This window comes from Hevea brasiliensis, chromosome 15 (genome assembly GCF_030052815.1).
Source record: "Hevea brasiliensis isolate MT/VB/25A 57/8 chromosome 15, ASM3005281v1, whole genome shotgun sequence".
NCBI classification, from domain to species: Eukaryota; Viridiplantae; Streptophyta; class Magnoliopsida; order Malpighiales; family Euphorbiaceae; genus Hevea; species Hevea brasiliensis.
In genome coordinates, this window is record NC_079507.1 from 46,182,241 (window position 1) to 46,202,513 (window position 20,273).

The following is a 20,273-nucleotide window of genomic DNA, read 5'->3' on the forward strand; positions in this document are numbered from 1 at the left end:
TTGGAGGAGCATCTTTCACTGTCAGATGAGCATGCTCATCTGACAACGAATCTCACACAATAGTTGGATGAGTGTCTTTCATTATCGAATGTGCATCTTTCACTTGGAATATGTTCCAATAACGAATGATGTCTCACAAAATCATTCTCAACATAATCAAAATTCTATACCCACTAATAAAAATTATCTATTACTGGAACACGAATTATTTCGGGTTGATGTACGCAGCCTTATTCTGCAAACAGCAGAAAGGCTGTTTCCAAGTGAAAGATGAGATGAAGAAATCATTGGTGTCAAGCATTTGGCAATTAAGGGAACCAGAAAAGATGTGCATAATTGTTTAACAGTAGGGAAATCATTGTTTATTTTTTATCATCACATTTGCAGCAGCAGAAGCAGCAACACAAAGTAAAGTTACATTGCTCGTTACATAAGAAGGAAGGCATCAAGTGGCCCTGTGTTTCTGAATCTTCTTTTCAAGCTCTTCCTTCTTGGCTCCCACAATCCTATCCACTTCTTTCCCTTTCTTCACCAACACAAACGTTGGCATAGCCTGAACTCCAAATTCCTGGGCCACATCCTATCACACACACAAAATTCATCAAAACCCTAAATCAACATCAACCAAATTGACAATTAAATAACAGAGGGAAAAACACACACATACAGGCAATTCATCCACATCGATCTTGGCAAACTGGACATCAGTGAACTTGGCAGCCAAGGCTTTAACTTGTGGTTCAATTAACTTACAAGGTCCACACCACGATGCAGCAAAATCTACGACCATCTTCCCTCGAAATTTACACACAACCAAATATACTATCATACCCAGATCCCTATATCAAATTCTAATTAAGTAGATGTAGATAAATTGAGAGAATATGTACCAGCTGGGATAACTCTTTCATGGAATTGAAATGGAGCTGCCATCGCTCAGAGGAATGGAAAGTTGTGACTGCAGAATGATCCGCCGATGAGGAATCTTCGCCGGCGGCTGCAGCGTCTCCATTAAGAGCAGAGAATAAACCTCCCATTGCTCTCTCTCTCTCTCTCTCTCTCTCTCTTTCTCAAACTACGGAGCAAGGTTCTCTTGGAAACTACAATCCGTAAGAGCCAGCTTTGCCTGGGCTTCGGATTTACCCCTTGGCAATTTATAAGGTGCACATGTATATGCGTGCAAGCCGGCTTCCTGGACAGGCTGGTCAATTCCTCTCAACCATTGACGTTAGAACAACGCAATTAAACTTGAAAGAGGCGAGTAATTTAAAAAAAAAAAAAAAATTGACTAAAAAAAAATAATAAAATTAACGTATATTTTATTATAATTTAAATGATTTAATTTTTTATTATTATATAAAAATTTTAAATAAAAATAAAAATAGACAAAAAAAATAAAAACATTTTATCTTAAATTTTAATAATTTTAACATCTTTAAAAATTTTTAAAATATAAAAATTATTATATTTTCATTCTTATCATATTTAAGCAAATGTAAAGTTGTTAATAAATTATTGATATCATAATTTGAATAATTGTTGAGAAAAATTGTATTTAAATCTTAAACTTATTAAAGGCTGTCTTCAAATTAAATTTGACACATTTAATAATTTTTCAAATTATCTTTCCAACAAGATTAATTTTCCATTATTCTTATAAAAAAATTAAAAAATAATTTCTAGAATTTTTTAAATTGTATTTGATGAAATTTTGATCAAATTAAATTGATTGAACTGATCTGTTAAGTGAAGTTTATTTGATTTTAAAAACACTAAATTACTCTTTTGAAAAAAATAACTTTATAGACTATAATCTATAATATTGGTAGTTGCTTAAAATGTCATATCTTTATTATTGCATATTTAGTCTTTTGAGTTTATTTCTTATTCAATTAGCTTATTAATGCTTATTTTTATATTATTAGATGTTAACAAGAGCATGTAAAGAGCTTATGAAGTATAAAGAGATGAATTGAACATAAAAAAAAAAAAAAAAGTAAAATATACATCAAGCATTTTAAAGCAAAAGGAGTTGAAATTTTGATGAGGACTTAGCCAATGACAAAATAGGCTTAGAGTTATCTTACTCATGGTATTTAGAGGCTAATGATGAAAAACGAATAGATTTGGACATCAATCCATGTTGAGCTTCTTTGGACAACTTTAATGGAGCTTGTATGTGATCCGCTATTTAGAATGTGAATCTAACATTGTGGGTTTAGATAGATGTTAGTTGATATATTTTGAGGTGATTTGTGAAAATTGAGAGTAATTGAGCTAGATTACATTGAGTGTCATATGTTGAGTTTGTTTGAGCTCTATATGCTGAGTTATGTAGGACCAGGAGTTTAAGCCTTGATTTGTGAGTTTAATTATTTTATTTAAGGCCTAAAATAAATAAAATAAAAGTGTGTGGGTTCTCAAGGTCGTTCAAGTAGTAGATCTATATAAGGAGAATTGTTTTTAACTTGTTTTCCTACTTTAACTAGGATTCTTGAGAGAGTTTTAAGTCAGAATGCAACTAGGACTTTCAAGTCAAATTTGGAGTCTTAGTTAACTTATTTTTTTTATATAAAAAGAGTCCAAAATACAGATATAGAGTTTTTCAATTCTCTTCTAATCATAGAGGCCAAATTTCCTGTTTGAGTATTCAAAGGTATCAACTGCTTGATCTAATTGCTGATGTGATTTTTTTTTTCTTCCTTTAGGCCTATGGAGCACTTCTATATCCTTTGGAGTGTGTGGGAAGCCATGGAACATGTTGCTATGAGACTTTGATTTGAGTTTAATAAAATCCAGATTTATTCTATATTGAGTATCACTATTCTTTTGGTTTATGTTATGAATATTGAATGTATGGTTAGTTAGGGTGGCCAACTAATTAATTGTGCATAAAAACATATTGCTAAGTTAAGTTAATTTGAGAACGTAATAGCTTGAATAATGTGATTATAAGTAGCACATAATGATTTATTTCATTGTAAAGATGAATGTCTAAGTTAAATGAATCATATTGAATGAGTTTGTTACCTTCAATTGGGATGTCTTTCTAATGATTAATGTTACCATTAAACTTAATTATAAGCTGCTCTAGTATTAAATTTGGTGCGATGGTAATAGATTAATTATAGAGCACTCCTGATTAATCTAATTTGTAAGGAAAGATAATGAAGTTATTAACTTTTATAATTAATTTACTCAATAAATTTGCATATTTAGTCAATGATTGATACATATTACATAGTGGATACACTTTCTCTATTAAATTTATTACAATTTGGTTGTATTGAGTATTTATAAGTGTTATTAGCTTTAGTTTATATTCTAGCATTCTCAATTTAGCTTCAGTAGTTTAACGAACACAAATCAAAACTCCCTTTTATTTTACTTAAACTGCTCTAGTATTAGATTGAGTGTGATGGTAAGGAATTAATTATAGAGCACTTCCTGGTTAATCTAATATCTGAGGAAAGATAAGAAAATTGTTAACTTCTATAGCCAATTTACTCAATTGAATAAATTTGCATATTTAATCAATGACTGATACATGTTACATGGTGGATACACCCTCTCTACTGAATTTGTTGTAATCTAGTTGTATTGAGTATTCATAAGTGTCATTAGCCTTAATTTATATTCTAGCATGTTTAGTTTAGCTTTAGTAGTTTAGTGAACACAAATCAAAACCTCCTTTTATTTTACTTTGCATATTCAGTTTGATAGATTAAGTGTTTATTTTGTCTGTTTCAAGTTTCTTTGTTTATTTGTATCTCTAAGATCTATTTTCTTATTTGTATTTACTTATTCCCTGTGAGATCGACCTCTGTTTACCCTATACATAAATAGTTTAGGTAAAATATTTTTAATTGGTGCATTCGGCATATATATATATATATATATATATATATTAAATAATAAAAAAATTACTATCTAAAAAATTTTAGTATTTTTAACATATTTTTCATAATAAGCATCCATTCTGATTTATCCTTATAAAGCATTCTAATAAGGATGACATTGGGTCAGATTTCTACTAGTACCCGATCTAACCCTAATAGGACGGGTTTAGATAGTGTGTAATCAGGTTTGTGTCGGGTTCGAATTTAAAAAATAATATCTGTGGAGAATTTGGATTGAGTTCGAATTTTACATGTTGGGTATTTGTTACCCGAACTCATTTATTAAATACTTAATTAAATATAAAATATATATTTATAATAATACTAGTTTTTTTAGAATGTGTATTGCACATTGTTTATACTCATTATTTAATTTTTTTATATATAATTTTTTATTATTTTTTAATCTATGATATAATATTATCATTAATGTATTGATTTTCAATCACTAATTAAATTTATTTATTCATTTTCATAATACCACCTTATTGTACAATTATTAATGACACAAGTACTATGTTCATTTTAAAAATAGCATTAGTAATCTCTTATCTATAGTAAACTAATTATAATAAAACTTTAATCATTTTATATATTTTTGTATTTAAAAAAAAACACTATAATTTATTAAATGATCATTACCAATTAGTTTTTAAGTTTTCATATTAGTCTTTAACATAAAAAATACAAATCAATTTTAGTTAGAAGTAACATAACCCTTCTCAACCTTTTAATTAATTAGCTTAGGGTTTCTTTATTTTTTTTTTAATTTTAAAATTTTTGTATTTTGCTTTAAATATATTAATTTTTAATAATCAATTGAATTTAGTCATTCATTGTACTAAATTACACATTTGATATTTTGTTCATTCCACTCCCTCTTTTACTTTTATTTAGTATATTTTAAATATATTGTATGTTGTCTGTGTTCATTGTACATACTCATTATTTAATTTTCTTTATGTGTAATTTTAGAAATAGATTTTTTTTAATTTTAAGATATTTTTAATTCATTTAAAATATATTGACTTTTAATAATGTATTAAATTTTATACTTCATTGTTTTAATAATATTTACTTGTATATATATATTTTCCTTTTAATCTAAATAGGTTAGATAATTAGATGTATATTTTTTTTCTTATATTTTTAACTTTTATTTTTTGTAATTCAACTGATTTAAATATAAAAAGAATAATAGCATACTTTGTATGATATCAAATATAAGAGGTTATTATTCTTTTAAACAATTATGTAACAGCTAAAGTAAAAATGCAAAGCTAACAATATACTCACTTGGAAATCTTTTTCAATGTGAATTTATTCTAAAGTTATCACTAGAGAATATATATATATATATATATATATATTACTGTGTAAAAAGAATACCTCTAATATTTATTTATACATCAAGCATGCTTGTATACAAGTTCTTTATGGACTTAAACTTTTAAAATCCTTATCAAATAAGGATTAGGAATTGTCCAATTATCAAAAACTTAAAATCTTTATGAAATAAGGAATAAGAGTTGTCCTAGTAATTAGATTTTTATTTTAAATTAATTCAAATTTTTATTTTAAAATTAATTAAATAATAAATATAATTGAGAATTTTAAATTTATCCAAATTTTAAAATTAATTTAAATAATAAAGTTGTAATTAATTTTAAGAATGAATTAAGAATTTTAAGTTTATATGAACTCTAAAATTAAGAATTTTAAATTTGTATATTTTAAATAATAAAATGCCATTGTAATTAATTTTAAAAATGAAGGGCAATTTAGGTGAAGTCAATATTCTCCCCTCTTTCATACATTTACATATAACTAGTTTTTTTTCAAATATGCATTGTACATTTTCTATACTCATTGTATGTACTGTAATTTAATGCTTTATATATAATTTTTTATTAATTTTTTATATGATATACTATTATTATAATATATTAATTATTATTATGATAGTATAATAATTTTTATTTTTTATTACATATATGTTGTATGTGCACATATTATTTTTAGATTAAGTTAATGAAAATAAAAGTATATTAATGAAAATAGGAAACTATAAATAAAAAATTTATTATTATAATATAATTTTATAATTATAAGTGTTTTATAAATATATAAATTTAACTATTTGTTATTTTGTTAGTTTATATAATTTTTGTGTTAAAGTTTTTCAATAATGAAATGCATGAGTTTATTAAGACTAATTAACTTTTAGCATTATATAATTTTTTTATAAAACATATATAATTAGCATGAAAAATCTAAAATTTTTGTCCAACAATATTTTTAATATAATTTCATATAATGTTAAATTTTTAGTTATTTTTTATTTCATTTTTTAATTTTATTTGATAAAATTAACTATGGACACTCATAGCAGTAAGTATCAAATATTATTGATTTTTATTTGATATATAATATTTCATATAGTTTTATATTTTATTATGATATGGAGACAAACTTTAAAAATAAGATTGATAGAACTAACTTATATTTTAATGCACTAATTAAGAATTTTAGAAATATATCTATAATTTAAAATATATATATTTATTTTATATGAAATATTTTTGAAATGAACTTATAAAAAATTAAATTAAAAGAAAACGTCAAAAATATTAACAAAAGAATTCATATGTTTGGTTAGTAAAAATTAGTTTATTTTCTTTTTAATTTATGTAAATTCAAGTATAATTGTATTAAAATACTTTTACGTAAATAATCATAAGATAGAGATAGAAATATATTATAATTTATTAGAAAAGTGATTTATATAAATAAAATACTTTCATATTTTTATAAATAATATAAATTATGAAGGTATTTTTATAAAATTATATTTTAAATTATATTTTAGTGAAAATTCAATTAAATAGAATTTAAATATAAGTAAGACTAAGAATTTTAGATTTATGTAAATTCTAAAATTATATAGACAAATAAATTTTAAGTTCTAAGAATTTTAAATTTATATAAATAGTAAAATTAAATTAAATAATAGAAAATATAATTATAAATATTATAAATAATGAAGGGCAATTTGAGTAAAGTCAATATTCCTCTCTCCCGTCACACATTTATATAGATATATTGATATATAGATATAGATTTATAAATTTTATATATTTTATTTTAAATAAAATAAAATTTAAATAATTTATAAAATTATTAAGATTTAAAATATAATTTATTAATAAAAATAAAATTTTATGTAGATTATTAATTAAAAAATATAAAATTAAATGAGTTTAGGTTTTTTCAGGTAATAATAATTGAATTTAAGATGAGTTTGGATAATTAAAAATAAATTTTAATCGAATTTGAAACGAGTTCGGGTTTTGAAAACATTAATCGAGTTTGAATTCAAATTGAGTAATTTTCAGAAGCACTTTACCCATTTCCATCCCTAATTCTAATCAATTCCAATTTTGGATCCTACATAATTTATACCCGTGTTTTGTTTTTATAAAGAAATTTAAGCGGTGAAGGCTTCCAATTCAGAGCCATCTATTCCTTGTGTTTTAGAAAACATTCAATATGTGAATATTTTGCAATTAAATCAATGAAAAAATGTTATCAACTTAATATATCAAATTTTAAATCATGTGAGATAAAAAAAAAAACAATTGTAATTATAGTCAATTAAATTAATTTGCGACTTCTATTATTAATTTTTATTTATATCATAACTGTTGATAATTTATTTTTTATAATAATTGATAAATTTAATATATATAAGGTGTGGTACTCTGCTATATATTTCTAATTTATATAACTACATAATTTAATTTTATTTAATTATACGAAAAATTATATTACAACTACTAATTTAAAAGAAATGTTGCCAAAAACAAATTAAATACATTTAAGCTTTTCACAAATCTAAAATTTTTGTATAATTTTCACTTTTTCAACCTAAATATCTTACAAGAACTCAGTTAAAATTGTGATACTTTTAACGGTGGTTCATTTTCGTCACTAACCCATATGTATGTATATGTATTTTATTTTTTACATTAAAAAAAAAACATAAATATCTCTTATTTCCGATTAGTATAATATCAATAACTCATTTTCTAATTAGTATAATATATGACTTTTTTTAAATAAAGACCTCTTTGAGATAATTTATTTTTGTTATATAACTTTTTAATTTTCTTTAAATAAATAGAATTTTAACTATAAGAGTTTTACTGATATTATACACGAAAAAACAATATTAAATTAATAAAAACTAAATATAATCATGAAATTTTATAATATATTATAAGAACATTTTCATAAGTATATCCAATATGTATTTATTTAAACATATTTATGATTTAGTGGAATTTATCAAAATTTATCAAAGTTTTGAAGAGGAAAAAGTGAAGTTATACCTTGAAAAAATTCTGCACTCAAGAGGTTAGTGCCATATCTCTCTCTCCCTCTTATTGTTTCATGCTAAGACATCAAATTCAACTAAGAATTTTGGAAAAAGAAAGCAAAATATGCATGTTATAGCAACACTAAATTTCAGCAGCCCTAAGGTACTATAGGGTTTCCATGATTCAAGTGAATTATAATTGTGCATTGATGTCATTGAATATGGTTTTGATGATTAGAACAATTGAATGTTTGTTGTTTGAGCAAATTGAAATTGTGGAGTTAGAGTTTGGGGAAAACCTAGGGTTTACTCATGTGTTGGTAAATGAAAGTTCTAATGGTCAAATTAGTGAACATTTGCCTGTGTATGATGAGGAAATGAAGTGAATTATGGCTTTGGAATTGAGGTTGGGTGTGCTTCCTTGAGTGACCTGCAGGGCTAGATGTGAGTCCAGCAAGTTTGGGTAGTTATAACTTGAGTTATGTAGATTCAATTGGTGTAAGACCAATTGGACATGAAATTAGACACATAATGGCACAACTTTGATAAAGGAACCCTGTCCAGAAAACGAACTTAGGATACCCTAAAAATTGACCAAATCTGGGTAACACACATTCTACCTGAGCAAAATGACTAAATAAACTGTGTTCATTCATTTAGTCACAACTCACTGTAGAAATGTCCAATTGACCTGAAATTTATATCAATGGAAAGTTTAGATAATTTAGAACAACTTTTATGAAGAATACAAACTTAAATTTTGAACCTAACCAATTGAAATTTCTAGCCCAAGTTAGGACACTAAATCTGGCAGAACCAAATTCTGTCCAGAATTTCTGGACAAGACCAATCCGGCCAGTTATGGTATTTAGGCCATAACTTGAGCTACAAAATTTCAAATTGAGTGATTTAAAAAAGGAATTAAAAAAGACACGTAAAGGAATAACTTTCATGAAGAAAGTTTTGTCAAAATTTTACTATAACAATGACTAATGAAATAATAAACTTAAGGCATAAAATCTGAAAATTTTGAATAACATAAAATAAGTTTTGAAATGGTATTGGCAATTAATACCAACAGATCTAGAACCCAAAATGTGGTATAATTATGTATCTATAATTTGTATATATATTATATATGGAAAAGTTAACAAATTGAGTGAATAGTAATGTGTGAATAGTAACCCCAAAAACATAAGGAATGATAAAAGAAATTAAAGAAGCCATTATGATTGATAACATATAATATGATTAGTGAATTGTGATTTTTGAATTTGAGTGACCCTAAAACATAAAAGAATGTTTTAAGTACAATGGTGCATGAGAACCATTGATGAGAATTGTGATCATATGAATTATCAAATGAATGTATAAATTATGGAATTTGTCATGAAATAATGAAGTCATAAAACGCAATATATTAACATTTAATGGTACTATGTGGCCATGTATTACCTAGACACGTGTGTCAGATTGAATAGATTGGCATGCCAATAGGGTATTGTTTTAGCAGTACTGCGAAAGGCTTTATGTCTGTATTCATGGCTTTATGTTCGTACTCATTGTTTTATGCCTGCACTCATGGCTTTTATGCCCGATTATGTGTTATCATGACTTTTTAGCCATACTGACTGCATACGTGGTTGACATTCCGTGTCCTATGGTATGATGGCCCAAGGCACCGTGGTGTCTAGTGCCAACGACTCGTTATCCAGTTTAGTCAGCGTGTCATAGATTACCTGGGCAGTGTAAATTATTGAAATTATTTAAGCATATTAACAATTAAAAACATTAGAAAGTATTAAATAAAATGTGAAAAAGAGATTAGTAATAGAAACATAACAAAAATATAATTTGTAGAATCGTAGAGAGACTTCAAATACAATACTCCTAGAATAAAATATATATTGAATATTATTACTATAAGGCTATAAACTCAATACTTCCAAAAATGAACGAATTAGCATATAAAATAGTTAATACTAGAAATGTCATTTTAAATCAAATTGATACTTGAATATTTAGAATGTTTGATTCTTTCTTTATTTGTATATATTATTTCTTGTTATATTATTGCACCACTAAGCAGAAATGCTTAGCGCGATGGATTTGTTTTCTTCGCGCAGGTACTGAAGGCAAAACCCAGTGGATATTAGACTGGGATTTTGAAGTCCAGATCTGTAAAAGTGTCAGAAGGGTTCAAGGTTGTCATCTCCTCAGCAATGCATGTAGATAGGGCCCATATGAGTCATTTTATGTATTTTGTATATTATAAATATTTTGTATGTTATAATGTAAATTAAGAATTTATAAGTAATATTTATGTGATATAAATTAATAAATTGATTAGTTCATATATAATTAATTTGTATATCATGTAAATTGTAAATTTATTCAATTAATTTGTAAATTATGTAAATTAATGGAAATATGAGAATTTTGATATGTGAAATGAGTATGAAGGAAAGTGGATGGAAATGAATGTGAGAATTGAAATACATTGATGATATTGAAATATGAGATGATTATGAGATTTTATTTTGAAAATATTGTTGAATTTTAAAACAGGTAAATAGTGAAATACGACAAATGGCAATAAAATATGGGAAACTTCGCTGGTTTCTCCTTAAAAAAATAATTGATATCAAAATATAATGAGAACAACATTATTAAAGGAATAAAGTAAGATAAAATAGGGTGCTCCATCACCGAATGTAGCACACCTTACTCGACTACACTGTAGACGGGTGAGGGGTGTCACAAACTAAGAGGAAAGAGATTAAGATTTCCGCTTGTGTCTAGGGTTTTCAAGAGAGAGTTCCTCCCATTTGTTCTTCAAATTACTTGGTAGGAGAGAGGAAAGGGTGTCTCTACCCTTATTAGAGGCTTGAAAGTGATTCTCCTTCATAGAAAGGCTAAGGTAGGGAGATTTAAGGCTAGGGGATAGACGGAACAGAAGGGGAGAGGAGAAAATGAGGGAGAGGATTAGTGAGCCTCTCTACAATTCAATTTTATATTTTGCCCTAACCAACTTCGGCAACCAAACCTCAACTTTAGTTACACTTAAATCCTCCTTTTCTCCTTCCCTCTTCAAAATCTCCACTTCTATCAAGCTTTCTTCTCTTCGGAACTTCGTGGGACATTCTCTATCCAGTATGGATTCCGACTATCCTAAGTGTGGAGTATTACAATGTTTATTTCATGTTCATACTTCATTAAGCTATATATATATATATATATATATATATATATATATATATAGTATTTTAGAATGCATACATTGATCATAGCTTTGCTGCATAACTGGTTGTATTACTTTTGTTGTTTGGTAGTTCAAGAATGACATATTGGTTCCTAAAATAGGGAGGAGATTTATGCAACTAATTTTCATGAATGAGAATTAAGAATTATTCTTCCATCTCAAAGACAAAATAAGCTGAAGCAGCAGGACTAATTTATCTGCATTGATACAGGGAAGGAACAAAATCTTGATTAAATTCTGATGTACGCAAATACAAGAGGAAACATGAAAATATTATGTATGAAGCAGCAAATCAAAGAGAAATTATCCTTTATGATACTGCAGATTTCAAGAGACTGTATAAGCCCATTTCACACATGGTGCCTCACTGATTCCTTTGTTTTCTTGGACATCTCCACAGTCCCATCATCCTCACGAACTTTATATCTGTACCACTTAGAACATAGCAGAAAATATACCAAGTTTAGTATCCCTAAAACACCAATTACATAATAGAAATGATCCAATTTCCCCTTGTTAAGATCCTCAGACAACCAATCTCCTGATTTAGTTGCTGCAGTAACCTTGTGGATGGTGGAAACAAGGAAACCACTGAGAAAATTTGCTAACGCTAGGCCAGCAAAGAAGGAAGATCCTGCAATACTTCTCATGTTTTCAGGGAATTGTTTGTAGTAAAACTCAATCTGGGAAACATAATTGAAGCCCTCAGAAAGTCCAGCAAGTGAAAGTTGAGGCACTAGCCACATCCAAGACATTGATGATACAGCACCACCTTTCGGGGAAATTCCTAGAGTTGGCTTAGTAAAAGAAAGATGTCTTCTGTGTGATTCAACCAATCCAGAAACGAACATACAAAGAACTGAAAGAAGGATTCCAATCCCCATTCTTTGGAGAAGTGTGAATCCACCTTCTTTGCCAGTTAGTCTCTGAAGAAATGGAACCAGGATTCGATCATAGATGGGAATCCAAATTGTGAGAGCAAGCATGGTAAAGATTATAAATGTTGCAGCAGGAATTTCAAAACTTCCAGTACCTAGACGTCTGTCAAGCTGGAGAGCTTGGAGAACTGCATAGGTCTGTTGTTGAATTAAGGGAACATGGTAGATTATAGCTGATGCCCAGATTGGAATTATTCTCACCATACATTTCACTTCTTCAACTTGCTGAACACTGCAAAGTCTCCAAGGATTAGCAGCTGAGCCATCCAAGTTTATTTCATCTTTTTCTGTAACGATTGCAGCCTTGTCGAGGAATCTGCAACAGATTCAAATTAATGATCAGCGAAACCTCACAGTACTGGAGATAACTCTAATACCATTAAGCGTAAATACTGTAAAACATTGCTGATATCTAACCTGAATTGATTAGTGTGAGGGAGCTTGGAGTTGATAGATTTGGGAGGAACATAGTTGAAAAGGGAAAGAGCAGGGTTCTGAGGAAGCTTTAGGCCTCGTTTCTTTACGGAAACAACAAGCACTTGAACCACGCTAGTGATGGGGCTGCCTTCAGGTTTCACAATAACATAAATTCTTGTTCCCAGGAAGAAGACAGCACAAGAAAGGAACATGAGAAATGCAGGAATGGCCAAACCAATAGCCCAGCTAACGTCAGATTGAACATAGACAATGCCAGTGACTGAAACCATGACAGCGAATGTGTAGGTGAAGTAGTACCAATTGAAGAAGCTACTCATAGCCCTCTTGCCTGCTTCAGTGTTGGGATTGAATTGCTCTGCTCCAAAGGCTAGATTGCAAGGTCTGATTCCACCAGCTCCAATGGCTATGAGCCCAAAGCCAAAGAGAAGAAATGCCAATTGCCAAACTGTTGGGCCTACACACAGGCTGCTTTCTTTTCCTACACACTTTGGAGGGTGCAAGTTGGGGATTGCTGCGGTCAGAGCTAGTGCCGACATTCCCTGTACATTCGCCAAAAATAAAAATTAAAAAATTATATAAAAATAAAATAAATATATAATTTAGTTAAACTAAAGGATTATTAAGACGTTGAATCTTAATTTCGTTGAATTATAAATTTAATACCCGATTTAATAGAAGTTTTAAATTTTGATATTCATATTGAGTTGCATTAGGGGCACCAGCTTTTGTTTTTTTTTTTTTTTTTTTTCTGACTTCTTTTAAATCAAGGTTTGAAAAAACTAGAAACATAATCTCAAAGAAGCAGAAGTAGAACTAGAAATTTTAATCATAATCTCGATCAATTTGAATTAAGGGCATAATTAGAAATTTATTTTCAAAAGGGTCTAAAATAAATACCGAAAAAAATAAATAAAATTTTGATAAAAATATAAGGACCACAATAAAAAAAAATATAAAATACTAAGAGTTCGAAATTAAACAATATAAAATATAGAATGAAATTTTCGTAAAAATATAGGACCAAAACAAAGATATAAATATTATAGAGATAAATAATAATTTTTAAAAATATTAAAATTCATAAGTAAAATTTAATTCTAAAAATTTTAGAAACAGTATAAGAAATTTTAAATTTAGGAGCAATGAATTGTACTTTCAAATTTATAAAATTTATTACTATAAATTTATAACAATAATATATAAATTGTTACATATTATTACTATAAAATTATGATTATGGATGTTTTATAATAAAATTATGATAGTTAAAAATAATAAATAATAATAATAATAATTAATAATAATAAAATTTAAATAATAATTTAAATTATTATTGTCGTATATTAATTTTATAAATAATAAAATTATTTTAACCGTAAAATTTTTACTGTTACTTTTATATTTATTATAGAGAAAGGATACATGATAAATTTTTAAAAATTATAATAAATATTTTTAAATAAAATTATAATTTTAAAAACTTTTAAAGAGGGCCATGGCCCCTCACCCACAGTGTAGTTTGGCTCATAGTTGGGATGGAACCACATCGCAGCTCATCAGTTGATTTTTCTTAGTTGAACATGGTCGGGAAAAGGCAAAATTTTCCAACTTTTTCCAACTGATGCAAAAAGCAAACTAGGAACCTGTTCCTCTACTCCTCTGCCCGCCAAACTGGGTCCTACTATTTATAGCACATCTTTCTATTATTGAAATGGAGTGGTCCTTGTCCTTTACGATCTTTTGCAATAAGATTTCTATTTTAATTGAAGGAAAATTTTAGAGAATCATACTTATCGTGAAGATACCTTCAAATATTTATTTTTATAAAATAAATTTAATTAAATAATTATTTATCAATATAAATTAATATATATATATATTAATAAATATATATTTAATAATAATTTATTTTTATCATTAATTTAAATATATATATATTTTATCCATCCATAAAAAAAAATTTATAAATTTAATTATAAATTTTAAAATAAATTATTTATTTATTTATAATAATTTTTAAATAAAAAATAAATTAAAAAATTTAATTTTTTAATTTTAATATTTATAAATCATGATCTTAAAATCTAATTTGATTAAATATTTTTTATTCTCATTTAATTTTTAAATTTAATTATAAATTTTATTTAATATTTTTTAATAATTTTAATAATAAAAACACTTATATATTTCTTTTCTTACAAAGATCAATTACTTATTAATATTTTAATCAAATCGCGAATTTATTAAAATTTTAAATATTTATAAATTAATTAGGTAATTTTAATAAGTTAAACCACCTTCTAAATATTTCTTTTTTATTTCTTAACATACATATATTTTAAATTTTTTAATTTCAATTAAATCTCAAACTTCTATTTCATTTACTGTTTAAAAATAATAATTTCACATATCTTTAAGCAAACAAAAAGAAAGAAGCAATTAAGCAGAAAAGGGAAGATGAGCAAGAAAAAGGGGGAAAAGAGTTACCAAAAAGGAGGCCACAGAAGCAAAACCCAGAGTCTTGTATCGTCCAAAATAAGTATCACAGAGAAAAGCTCCAAGCAAAGGAGCAAGATTTGTGGCGCCATTGAAGACATTAACAAGAGTAGTAGCAGTCACACTCTTGAGGTTAAAAACTGTGTTCAGATAAACCACAAGGTTTGTTGAAGATCCAACAGTTCCAAGCTTCTCAAATGTCTCATTTCCTGCATAATTTAACATGTCAGAAGAATTAATCAACCAAGAAGAAGAAGAAGAAGAAGAAGAAGAAGAAGAAGTATATATTTACCCACCAATGATGAAGGGCATAGCTTTGATTCCTCTATAGTTGATGACTGGTTCTTCATCGTTTCCATTACCCTTCTGCTGATCTTGAGCATGATCGTTTCTGTTCTCCATGGATTCCTTTTTCCAAAGAAGATAAGAAGTATGGAGGATATGTCTATTGTGTTGACGCTCTCTCTATGGCGTTAATGTGTCTTATATACTGAAAAGATGCCGACCTTCTTATTATTCTCCCTAATTTTCATATAAAGAAAAAAAAAAAAAAACCTTGAAATATTTACTGAATTGAGAGTTACACGCACTAATCAGACACCGAGAGAGAGAGAGAGAGAGAGAGAGAGAGAGAGAGAGAGAGAGAGATTATAGTCAGCAAAGAAAAAGTAGAAAATGATAGTGAAACTTGTGGCGTAATAACGACGCCAAGCATTTTTTGTCTTAGCAATGTAAGCACGAAAACAAATGAACCTTGTTTATTATTTATTTTATAGCTGAATTTTGGATATTCTTGTTTAAATTTGGCATATATAACGAAGTTTGTTTATTTATTAAATACTAAATTTATATATTTATATTTTAATTTTATAATAAATAAATCTAAATAAAAATTTCCATAAGAGTCAAATTTACATAAAATTTTCTATTATATTATTTATGAATACCCAGTTAGAGAGTGACAGGATTGACTAGCAACAGTAAAGAAAATAGCACTGGGAGGGTACTGGCAGGTCAGTTTATATAAATATCTAAACCAAATTGACATTTAGACCTAATTAATTGGCTTAATTGAGGTGAAGGAGGTAGGACAAGGAGGGTACTATTGGCAGTTCAGTATATATATAAAAATCAAACCTAAATATTTAGAGCCTAATTATTTGGCTTAATTAGCTACTTTGACCCTCCTTTGTATTTTTTTTTTTAATTATTATGGTTTGATTAGTCATGATCAAGTTGGGAATTAGAAGTATTTTTCTAACAAACCTTTTAATGATAATGATGCCTTTAAAGAACTAGATTATAGAAGTAGATTGGATTTCATTATCAAGTTAGGAGTAACTAATAATATGTAACTTTTCAAACTAAATATTTTATGATATTATATGATATATTTTTAACTATATTAAAGGAATTGATTTATTATTGATAATCGTTTTCATCAATGTGAGGTTTTGAATTTAAGTTATAAATGAAGCTAATTATTAAAAGAAAAACAAATTTATTGTGATGTGTATGTAAATAATTAATTATTTGCCTTCATTCTCAATTTAATCTTTTTTTTTTAAGTTTTATTTTTAATTTTTCACTCATATTTGAAAAAACATTTTAACAATTGATATTTAGGATATACTTGACATTATTATTAAAATTACTGTTAAAAAAACTTCTTAAAATATATTAGTTAAATAGTATAAAAATAATTTAAAATTAAATTTAGTAAGTTCTAATCATAAAAATATTAAATAGCAAAATAGTTTTTTTTAAATTAATTTTTTTAATAATATTTAAAATAGTGCTTTTTTCTCAAAAAATAATTTTATCTCTTCAACCTCAATGTCAAACCTTAATAACAAACAACATTTATATGCTCATATATATATATATATATATATATATATATATATATATATATATATAGAGAGAGAGAGAGAGAGAGAGAGAGAGAGAGAGAGAGAGAGAGAGAGAGAGAGAGAGAGAGAGAGAGCTTGAAAATATTTTAAAGAGTCTATCATGTGATATTCTCTTTCATAATATTGACACGTAGCTAACACGTGAAATTTTTTTTATAATATTGTTATATAATTTTCTTTTGCTGCGTGGTATTCTCTATTATATATAAGTTATAATATCGAAATTTTGTTGAGGTATCATTATTTTAGAATAAGAATTTTAACAAGTTGGCTTATTATAATCCAAAAACGTTGCAACAAAACATAAATGTAAATGCAATATTTAGAATATGATTAAACTTCTTTTCAAGACTTTGGTCTTGTTTAGTTTGTTAATATTTCACTTCACTAAAAACAAAGTCATGTGACCTAAATTTAGCCTCCTATGATCATCATGTGATTGATGTTTAGAATTACAATGATTTGATAAATTTAAATGCTAATTTGTTAAAATTAATTTAAATTATTTATAGTAAAATTAATTCAATTAATAAAAATAAAAGTTCTCTTTTTTATTAATAAAAATTCTATTTCATTAAAAAATAATCTAAAAATATATTTTAAAATTATTTAAACAATAAATTTTAATATCGATATATAAAAATTATTCTAAAAATATTTTCTTATAAATATTAAAATAAAAAAGGGTGATTGAGAGTTGAAATTAAAAAATGGCACTAAATTGATAGTTGATGACATGATAAAGGCGATTGTGGGCAATATAGATTTGTTTTTGACAATGTGATAAAATCATTGATTATTAAACACATGGATCATGCAAAAGCATTGCATTGATTTTATAATTTAAAGGAGCAGCTATCATTATTACTCTTTTGAATATAATTTATAAATAAAAGATTTTCTGATGTGATCCCTCTTTCATGATCAGCCTTCTCCCCCCTTCTACTAAACTATCCTAATTAATTATTCATACCAACAACCTATCCAACTTCAGTAGGCCCATCATTTTTCACCATTTATCACATTACCCCATCATAAAACGAGATGGGATAGAATTAATTTACAACTCAAAATCCTAATAAATTTGAAAAAAATATATATTTTTTTAATTTTTAAATTGAATTTACAACTCAAAATCCTCATAAATTTGAAACAGATTTTTTTTTAATTTTTAAATTGAATTAAACTGTAACACCCCAAAATTTTATTAATTATGGGTATTTTTGATATTTAAATTTTATTTAAATTTTAGGAATTTTTTTGAGATTTTTCGGATTTTAAAAATCGGGTTCGATTTTCCGAAAATATAAACTTTGATGATTTTTAAAAATTAATTTAAAGACCACGTGGCAAAACTAAAAATATATTTGGAGTCTACGTATTTTTCTGAGTTTTCGGGAATTTTTTTCGGAATTTTTGGACCTCGTTTTCGGTCCCGAGGCAGAGTAAAAATTCAAAATTTTGTATTTCGAATCGAACAGGCAGAATCGAACCGGACCGGATCGGACCGGTCGAATCGGACCGGTCTCTTCTCATTTTCTGTCTCGTCCTCACGAGCGCGCCGCCCTCCCCTTCTGTCTCTCTGTTCTCTCTCCTCCCCTCCCCGCGCCACCGCTGCCTCCCTGCGTCCTCCTCGCCGCGCCTCCCAGTCCCGGCCAGTAGCGGCCCGAGCAGCCGGAACGCGCGCGATTCTCCCCTGCGCCGCCAGCTTCCTCGGCCAAATCCGGCCGATCCGGTCACCGATTGGACCGGGTCTTGTGTCCAAAACCATCTACTCGGCGAGAGCTTTCCATAGACACCAAGAACGCCGAAATCCATCGAGCGGATTGTCCGATTTTAGCTCGGGAAGATTTTAGCCCATTTCGACTTTTGGGCTAGATTTCTCGAAAACCGTGAATCCCACGAGAAAACCGAGGCTACCAGCACGCTCCACTCGACGAGAGCTTCGCGGGATATTAATTTCAAAATTTTCCGACAACGTTTTTCGGTGGGTCCCACGGAACTTCGCAGTGTTTTTCCGAGCATTAAATGAGCTTAGAAAATTCTGAAAAATTTATGTACTAACCCCCGTGTTATGGGCTTCGTGTAGGTATTCTCAATTCGCGGAAATTCGACAGTTGACCGGGTCTGCAAATTTCGGACCAGACAGACCCGTTACCGGAAAAGTCTCCGAATTGGGCCGAGATTTTGCCTACCCCCCCATTGTCAGACGTCCCGAGCGCGTCCCCGAGGTCGGAATCGGCAAAGGTAAACCCGAACCTTGTTTTTTCGTAATTTTCTAGTGCTTAAATAGGATTAAAAATCCGTAAAATATTCGTGGTAGCTTAGAAAATTACGATTCTTTTTGCAATAGCTTAGTAATATTGCTAAGGACCGCGGGGCAAAGTTTTATAATTTTTAGAGCTTGTTTGGGCAGTTTTTGCAAAAATGATCAATAATAAGGACTAAATTGAAATTTTGCGTATTGTGATGGATAATTGATTTGATGGGCCCAGGAGGGGCTGTGTGATATGATTGAACTGTTGATATATGGATTGTGAATATAGAAGTGCGTTTTTAGCCCTTTGCAGTTGGGTAGGTCCTAGGTATAGGGAGACTCACGGATTTTCTACGACTTAGGACGTAATTGGTCTTTTCTTTGTTTGTATTGAGTCGATTGTATTAATTAGATGTAATGTAATTGTCGTGAGCCGATGACCTTCTTCCTCCGCCCGCCACAAAGTTATTTTTCGTCTAGTCTGTTAGTAAAATATTAATTTTAATTATAATTTCGATATTATTATATGTTCAGCATGCCCATGCATCACTTATATGAATATATTTATGTAGTTAAACTCTAGGCACGATTTATGTTGCATTCATAACTATTAATGTGCCATGAGTGTTGTTGTGGTAATTTGGAGCAAAGCGTGCGTTGGCGTGCGTGTGATGTGGTGTGGACTATGGATA

General features: G+C 27.9%; 2 protein-coding genes across 2 annotated transcripts; both read right to left on the bottom strand.

Moving 5' to 3' along the window:
* Positions 1 to 314: 314 nt before the first annotated feature.
* Positions 315 to 1,134, bottom strand: LOC110650536 (thioredoxin H2). The gene is made up of 3 exons (XM_021805545.2): positions 891 to 1,134; positions 668 to 790; positions 315 to 580 (listed from the first exon to the last, which is right to left on the bottom strand). The coding sequence occupies exons 1-3, from the start codon at positions 1,035 to 1,037 to the stop codon at positions 446 to 448; spliced, it is 405 nt and encodes a 134-aa protein (XP_021661237.1). The 5' UTR covers positions 1,038 to 1,134; the 3' UTR covers positions 315 to 445.
* A 10,575-nt stretch (positions 1,135 to 11,709) lies between these two features.
* LOC110651106 (protein NRT1/ PTR FAMILY 2.9) lies at positions 11,710 to 15,899 on the bottom strand. Its single transcript, XM_021806306.2, has 4 exons — positions 15,708 to 15,899; positions 15,403 to 15,620; positions 12,895 to 13,454; positions 11,710 to 12,793 (listed from the first exon to the last, which is right to left on the bottom strand). The coding sequence occupies exons 1-4, from the start codon at positions 15,811 to 15,813 to the stop codon at positions 11,890 to 11,892; spliced, it is 1,788 nt and encodes a 595-aa protein (XP_021661998.2). The 5' UTR covers positions 15,814 to 15,899; the 3' UTR covers positions 11,710 to 11,889.
* Between the last annotated feature and the right edge of the window lie 4,374 nt (positions 15,900 to 20,273).